The sequence below is a fragment of the Molothrus ater genome, chromosome 16 (genome assembly GCF_012460135.2).
Source record: "Molothrus ater isolate BHLD 08-10-18 breed brown headed cowbird chromosome 16, BPBGC_Mater_1.1, whole genome shotgun sequence".
In the NCBI taxonomy this organism is placed as follows: Eukaryota; Metazoa; Chordata; class Aves; order Passeriformes; family Icteridae; genus Molothrus; species Molothrus ater.
Genome location: NC_050493.2, coordinates 13,348,688 through 13,356,716, shown reverse-complemented (window position 1 = coordinate 13,356,716; position 8,029 = coordinate 13,348,688). Strand labels below are relative to the sequence as shown.

Here is an 8,029-nt window from a genome sequence, read left to right as displayed (position 1 = left end):
TTTTCTAACAAGTAATGTCATTTAATGAATGATACACTCTAGAAAATAGAAACTACCCAGATGCTGGTTGGTTGGTTGGTCTGTTTGGGGCTGGGAGAAGGCCCTTGCTTGGACGTACAACGCCTTCATGGGATTCTTTTGTCAGCATTTGTAGTTGCTGGAAACAAGGAAACGTCCATAGATTGAAAGAGACACCAAAGGAGCAATTGTTTTCTAAAATGTGGGAAGAGTGCAGGATGCCATCCCACTCTGTGTCACTGGGAAGTGGCATGAGGGCTCAGAGCTCACCAACACCTTCACAGACAATCCTAAAGGGACCAACGGGACCTAGCACAGCCCAGTCCTCTGAAGTCACTGCAGACCTGGCTCTGCACAGCACCTCTGGGCTCTGCTGTTACTGCACTGCACTCTGGGTGCCTTTCTGCACGTGCTGTGTCTCTTCCCTCAATGTCTGGCTGCTAATTCCAGGGAATATGCTTTTCAGGATGTCACAGTAGACTGTGTACAGCTCTGGGTCTATGTTGGGCTTGGGCAGGGAGCAGGAGTTGCAGGCCTGCTCGGTGCCTGGGTGCTGTGGCCAGTAGACATCGCTGAAGAGGGCAGTGAGGATCTTGTGGGCAGCCTTGTAAGGGTCATCCTCAAACTGCACCATGGCCTTGAGCTCCATCAGGGTGTAGCCGTTGTACCTCTTGCTGTCCTCGGCCAGGGGCTGCACCGTCTCACCTATGTGTCTCACCTTCCACTTCAGGCATTTCAGGTCTTCCTTTACATCCTCTAGCTCTTTCTCCATGGCTTGGAATTCCTGTGTGGTTACAAATCTCCTGCCAAGGAAAGAAGTGGCAGAGACAGGGTGGAGTTCAGAGGCTCGGAGGAGTGGGGTGAGCTCAGCTTGCCTGGGGTCATAGCAGACAGTGGAGCTTTGGGGGGACATCCTGGCCATGTCACTGAGCACCATCCCCAGCTCTGCTCTGCTCTGCTCTGCTCTGCTCTGTCAGGCTCCAGGGGACAGCAGAGCTCCTCTCTGTGCTACAAGGGAAAGTTGTGCTGCCTCCTCTGGAAGGAAAGGAGGCACCTGAAAACTGTGCCCTGTGGAGGAGCTGAGGGTGACAGCCTGGCCCAGGTCTGTCATGAGGTCTGGAGAGCTCATGGGTATAAGGAAATAGGGCATTTTGCTTCCTGGCTAACAGGGTTTAGTGGAAGCACAGGGTGGCTACTGGAAAACAAACACTGGGAACATCTGAATCATAAAAGATGTTTAACTTTTTTTATGGGAGGGCTCTTACTGATTCTATACCAACATGGGCTGTTTGAGGACTTAGACACCTGTGTGCTCTGGATACGTACCTCTCATGATCAGGATCTTCCAGATCTGATTCAAACCCCTTTCCTGTATTCTTTAACTCAGTTTTAGAATAGCCAGGAGCCTGGGAACTCTCTTCAGGAGTCGCTGTTGCTGGAGGCCTTGTGCTTGTCCTGGTTGGGGTCAGTGTGTGATCTGAAGCTGAAGCTCGTACGTTTTGTGCTGAGTGAGGACAGAAGGTGGAGAAGGAAGCTGCATTGATCCCTGGGCTGACTGGAGAGCAGTCAGAGTATTGCTGTGGCTTGGCTGAGCTGGGTGTTAGACTGAGCCTGAGGCTGGCTGGGCGAGATGCTGGAATAGTCCTTGCTCCGAGTGGGCTGGAACACGATATTGCTAAATTTGTATCTCTTTGCTCAAGTGGTTGAGGGTTTGGTGATTCCCCTGGGGCCAATCTAGTGATGGAGGTGATGTCCAGCAGGGTTTGATCCTGAACCATGGAGATCTGGCTGGTTGGTTCTGATGAAAGTGAAGAGCTGCTTGATGTGTCGCTGGAAGAGCTTGACGTAGCGAATGGGGGGATTTTCTGAGCATTATGGTCACTCCTGTTCCTCTGCGGGCTAGTGACACTTAGAGCTGGGTGTTGTGAAGCCCTAAAGAAAGACAAACACACACTTTTTCCTCTGGACTGGGCTAATGTCTTACAAGAAAATTTTAGGCCTATTTTGGGAGAATTTTAAGCCTGTTTCCCACAACTGCATTTCCCCACAGGCTGATTTGCCTCTCGTGTCTGTATAAACCCTCTGCTTCTCATGACTAGGAGCAAAGCATCTGAGAAAAAGGCACAGGAATTCAGGACCAGCTCCTCCCTGCTGCTGACTGAGCACATGTCAGCTGTCCTCAGAGTGAGAACCACTGGGACATCCACGTTCTCCTTCCCAAAAATCACACAGCTCTGCAAGAACCAAGGGTTTGGTGCTGGGGAAGGACAGGAAGGGATGAAAGCTGCTCAGATCATGGCTCTGAGAACACAAAAGCCTGGCTGCAGGGGGCCACAGCACCTCTCCCTGCCCATCCTGCCCAGTGTGAAGACCTGCCTTCCTTCCATGGGCCCTCATGCTTCAGTCTCCTGGGAGCACTGCCTGGGAACCCAGGGAATTAGAGGATGGCTAAATTTTTCTTAGTTTGTCAGTACTGATGGCAAGAGAGGAAAATGTTGCACCCCTGTGGCCTGGAACTGTCCTGGCAGGTGGGGAATGCAGCTAAAAACGCTTTGACCTTGAAGGGGAACAAAGACAATCACTGTGCAGATCATGGTGCAGGATTTCTAACAGCCAAAGGACATGACAAGCTTTTGTAGTGATGCCAGGGACCAACTGAGTCTTTTTGTGCATCTGGTAAATCCTTGTGGTGGAAGGACAGCAGCAAATCCTGGTCTGGATGGGATGTGTGAGATCTGTGCATGAGGTCCTGTCCTGTGGCCTGAATTAGCTACACAGCCACTTCTCCTCCTCCTCCCTGCACTTTTCTCAGTGTTGGATGCAATTAAACACCAAACATTTAAGGTTCTAAAGAGCATGTCTCACACCTCTGGGCTTCAATAGGGTTAATTTGCTAAATCACAGCTTAATTATCAGGTCTAAATCAAATTTAAAGGTTTTATAATTGGAAATGCAGACAGTTACAGAGCTACTGCATAAAAGCAGAGCCTAAAAGGAATCATAAAATGGGTTATATAAAGGGCAGGAGAGAAAACAAGCTCAGACATGTCCCAGGGAGCACCTGGGAGTGCCTTGCCTTCTTAACCTGGCTAAACAGGACTGGAAGGCCAGAATTGCCAGCTGGGCATGAGGAAAAGCTTTTTCACCCTGAGGGTGCTCAAACAGTGGGGTAGAGGCCAGGAGAGGTACTGGGATCTCCATCCTTGGGCATGTTCAAATCTAACTGGGCAAGGAATGAAGCAGCCTGATCCAGCCTGGGAGCCCAGGACTGGAGCAGAGCCCTCCAGGATCCCTGTCCACACTCTGCTGTTCTGTGCTTCTGAATAACTGTGAAAATAATTTATTCTTCTCCCCATTCCCCTTTATCCTCTCACTTTTCTCCCCTCTGAGTTCCACCTCACCATTGTTCTCTTCCATTGGAACCTCTGGTCCCACTGACTTTATGGTGCCTGCTGCAGGAGAGTCCCTGATGAATAGAAAGGGTTTTTTACAGGAATACCAAGAGTTATTTGGCTCAGAGGGATTGCTGCCCCTTCCCTGCATGTCAGGGTCAGTAGCTCAGGCTTTGGACCATGTGAGACAAGAAAGCAACTCCACTTTAAGGCAATTAAAACAAAAATGCATTTTGGCTGTTAAAATGACATGTATTTATCCTAAAATATCTCACCATGTCAAACTATCTGAACTGAGAACAATCCCCACCTCCATTCTAGGGGGGATAGGATATGCACAGTAAGGGAAAGGCTATTTGGGTGCACATACAGTCTGAAAGACTTCACTTCACATGTTTAGCAGTGTGGGACAGGGTTGGCTTTTGAGGGGGGTGGTTTGGGGAGTTTTTTGCATAAATCCAGGATTAGCTGTAGGAGATGAAGCATTTATTGAAAGATGCAATTTAAAAGAGTGACAGAAAGCACGTTTCATAACTAATCCCACTGAAATTTATATAAGAAACCTTTCAATTCACCTGTGCACTGGAGGAAACAAAAAATGTATTATAAACTGTCAGCTTATTTTGCTTCCCTTTTCCACCCCATAGTTTTTAGGAGCTGCCATGCTCCATACAGGACTGCATTTACTTTTATCATCCTCCTTATCTCGGAAGCAGAAAAACTGGTGGCTCAAGAAGCAATGTTAAAGCAAAATGTCAGTCTGGATGTTAGCAGAGGTAAATGAGGACAGAACTGAGACCTTTAGCTGTGGAATTTCCTAGTGGACAAGGCTTTGCCTGAAGACAGGAATGAGATTCCCACTGCTGTCAGTGCAGCAAGGCTGGATCTTCGACCCGTAACCATGGTGCTTTATCAGAGGGGATTTTTCCCCACTCGCTTTTTTTTCTATGTGGTGAATCACTATGAACTGAATAAATTACAGGAAGAATTGCAAGACCTGGAGTTGGAATCAATGCTGACATGAAATAGGCAGCTGATTGCAGCTGTCAGGTACCTCCACAAGGAGAAACCTTGGCTCAACTTTGAGCGACACTTCAAATGCGTCAAGCCCTTGTTGTCTGCCGCCTCCCAGCCTGTGCTGCTCAGCATATAAAGCATGTTCCCCGTTGTCACAGTGACCTTGGCTGCCGTCTGTGCCTTGCCCTCTCCAGCTGAGCTGGTGCTACAGACTTTTTTGGAGACATTTGAAAGTTGCCTGCACATCCAGCAGCACTTTGCTTCCATGGCGCTCATGACCGAGGGAAAAAAAACCAACCAGTGGATATTCTTGGTTTGTTTTTTTTTTTTTTTTTTTTTTTTTTAATGAATTGTTTCCACTGTGTTTTAAACCTAGAGTTCTTCTGATGAACTTGTCTGAATAGGAAAAAATTACACTATGCTTCAGAGTGAAGCACTGAGGGATTGGTTGCATAAATCTCACTGTAGACAGCCGGGGTGGGAGGATGGTAAAAGAGCTGTAGGATGGACCCAGGGGAAATGCCTACAGGGTGATGACATGAGAATAAAACTATTTTTTTCAAGGCCTCCTCTTTGTCAGGTGACCCTTCTGAAATGCCCACGCTGCCAAAACAGTGACATATTATTTCTTTAACACTGAATTAATTTTGAATAATCTCTCATTTTTCTACAAGAGCAGCTGGTGTCCTGAACTCTGGGTTTATCTGCCTCAAATAACACCGAGGCTTTCAGCCACAGACAGTAAGAGTTTGCTGTTTCCTGCTCAGCTCTTCCTCTTCTGGGCTATTTATCTCTTCCTTGGCTCTGTCACCACACCTGTCCCTCCTTGTCCTTTGTGATATTTCTCCTGCCTCTCTCTTGCCCATTTGACATTCACCATCTGCACCTCTCCCACCTGCCCCGTGGGATCCAGGCTCCTCATGTTAATGCCTCATGGTGGGAAGGGTGGGAGTGGCATGGACATACAGATGTCTGAAATCAGGGACTATTGCTGGCTGTGGGCTAGTAACAGTGTGCTTTTCTTGCTAATAAATAACTGTGCAACAACAACAAAAATATCCTGAGGTGAAACTTCTATATTTTTGTGCAGGGGATATACACAGCTGGAGCACTGAGATCTCCCAGCCCTGCACTTCTGAAAGAAAAAGCTGAGACCTCCAAGGTCAAAAATGACAATTAAAAGTGTGTGGAAATGCTAAATTTGGTATGTCCGGGGGTATCAGATGTATAGGGGCCAGTGCCATATGTTTGCACAGGAAGGCAGCTTGGGGAGAGCAGAGGATGCCAAGTTATGGTTAGAGCTCCCTGGTGCTGTTCTCAGGTAAGTTTAAACCCTGCTAAAGGGGTTTAAAGGAAATAAAATAACTTTCTTTTTAACCCAGCTAAAAGAAAATTATAGTTCAGTGATGGACATTAAATGGTTTAACACAGAATTATCAAGACTGAATAACTGCACTGTCCTGACTGAGTCTACTCTGGATTCAAGCTTCTGATGGAATTTACAATTTAAGGTCACTTCTCAAAATGGAGAGCTCAGTCTTGCCAACAGAGGAACCTGGTATCCTGCCCTGGCATAAGGCCCTTTGTGCTACCTGTGCTCCCACAGTGCTGTTGGGCTGCTCAAAAACCTTTAACATTCTCTCTTCCAAAATCACCTGGCCAGGTAGTGTTTGTCTTCCACAACTGCTCAGCCTCGTTCTCCTCTTTATACAGCTTTTGCTCTTTCACTCCTCAGGGACACTCCCCCAAATCCTCTCAACAAGGACGGATGCCCTGATTTGTCTTGCTGGGAGGACAGAAAGATTCACGACACCTGAGGATGAGCCAGTTCTCCTCATCTGCAGTTTGCTTCAGGCTGGAACCCCTCAGAGCCCTCTGGGTGAGCTGGCAGGTCCTGCAGGGGATGAGGTGCTGCTGAGGAGAGCAGCAGGAGCAGCCCCAGGTGGTGCCTCCTGGTGTCCTGCTGGCATTTCCTCTGCTGCTGGCACGTGGCTCTGGGCTGGTCTGCTCCAGGTGATGTGTCCTCTTCTTCCTCACCACCCATGGGTCAGTGTCACCTTGGTGGCTCTGGGCTGGTCTGCTCCAGGTGATGTGTCCTCTTCTTCCTCACCACCCATGGGTCAGTGTCACCTTGGTGGCTCTGGGCCAGTCTGCTCCAGGTGATGTGTCCTCTTCTTCCTCACCACCCATGGGTCAGTGTCACCTTGGTGGCTCTGGGCTGGTCTGCTCCAGGTGATGTGTCCTCTTCTTCCTCACCACCCATGGGTCAGTGTCACCTTGGTGGCTGCTCTGCCTTTAGCCAAGCCCTTCTCTCGCTGTTTTCTCTCCATTCTCAATCCTCTGCTGGCCATGAGCCCCTGGAACGGGGAATGTGACAAGGACTGGGAGTGTAGGACCCTGGAACCTGCATCAAGGAGGATCCTGGGGTCAGGCCCAGGCCAGTTATGGCTTGGTGGACTTGCTTGAAGAAGGAGAGGTTCATCTGAGCATTGTGAGGCTTTGTGCCATCCCAAGCAGCAGTAACTAATGGTTTTTCCTCCCTAATAAGCATGGATAATGAGCATTTTGCAGCTTCTATTGGATTTGTAAGTAAACTGTGAACTGAGAGCACAACTTCCCTCCTGTCACTTCATTAATATTGATCTGATTTCATTACAGAAGGTAAGGATGTGAGGCTGAGCCTGATGGAATATTGAGGGATGGCCACTGTTCTTTAACCTGACTCTGGGCTTCTTGTTTGGGGTTTGCCTTCCCAGTGCTGTCAGCACTCTATGGGGTGAGCTCTGGGTCCTTTAAAATGGAAATACTTGGGACAGGGCTGGCCATATTCCTTGGAACACCTATTGCCAAGACTTGTTATTGGTTCTTTAAAACAAAGACCTCTGGACAGGCTTCAATAATAAAATAAACACATTTGAGAACCTGCCAGGAGCTTGGCAGGTGAGGAACATTCTCAGGAAACATGACCCAGATCAATTTTGTCCCAAGAGACATTTTCAGGCCTGTGAGAATGAAGGACATGGATCTGCCTGTGGAGAGGTCCATGACTGACATGACATTTTCAAGGAGCAGGAGTTACCAATGAGCTGATGACAAACCCAGCTGGAGAGCAGTGCCAGCACTATCATGCCTGTGGGGACACCACCTGCAGTGACATGGGACTGGAGAGCTGTTCCAGCAGGTCTGGGGAGGGAGCAGGACCCTCAGGGGTGGGGGTTACACACACCAAGCTTCCATGAGTATGTGGCTGAGATGTGCATCTCAGCAAGACAGAGGCAGCAAAATGCCATCAGGTTTCCAAATTTTAATAGCGCAGAGCCAGCAAGTCACTCTCCCAAGGCTCCCTCCTGCTGAATGAAGGATCACTTGCTTTCTTTCCAAGGAAATAGATGCATGAAACTGCACACATCTTTCCTGGAGAGTAAAGAAAAAGTATAGTATTCAGAGCAGGGCAGGAGCCATGCTCCAACATTGCTCTGTACATTGAACCACTGATTCCCATAGCTTAAAGCAAGAGCTTTTGCAAACACTGAATAAAAGCACAGCAATTTCCAGAGAAAGTGCAAGAAATGGCATTAATTATACTAACGTTATTGTCTACC

The 8,029-nt window shown here is 48.2% G+C and overlaps 1 protein-coding gene across 4 annotated transcripts in view; it reads right to left on the bottom strand.

The window, feature by feature from the left end:
- GSG1L (GSG1 like) overlaps positions 1-8,029 on the bottom strand; it is a 56,908-nt gene continuing 48,879 nt past the window's right edge. Inside the window, exons 6-7 of one of the 4 annotated variants that reach the window (XM_036392125.2) lie at positions 1,345-1,950; positions 1-821 (exon numbers count right to left, since the gene is read on the bottom strand). In XM_036392125.2, coding sequence (XP_036248018.1) covers positions 395-821; positions 1,345-1,950 — 1,033 coding nt within the window. In that variant the 3' untranslated portion in view covers positions 1-394. Of the gene's footprint in view, positions 822-1,340; positions 1,951-6,082; positions 7,842-8,029 lie in introns of those variants that run through there. The other 3 variants (XM_054516547.1, XR_004981140.2, XM_036392127.2) reach the window with 3 other exon arrangements.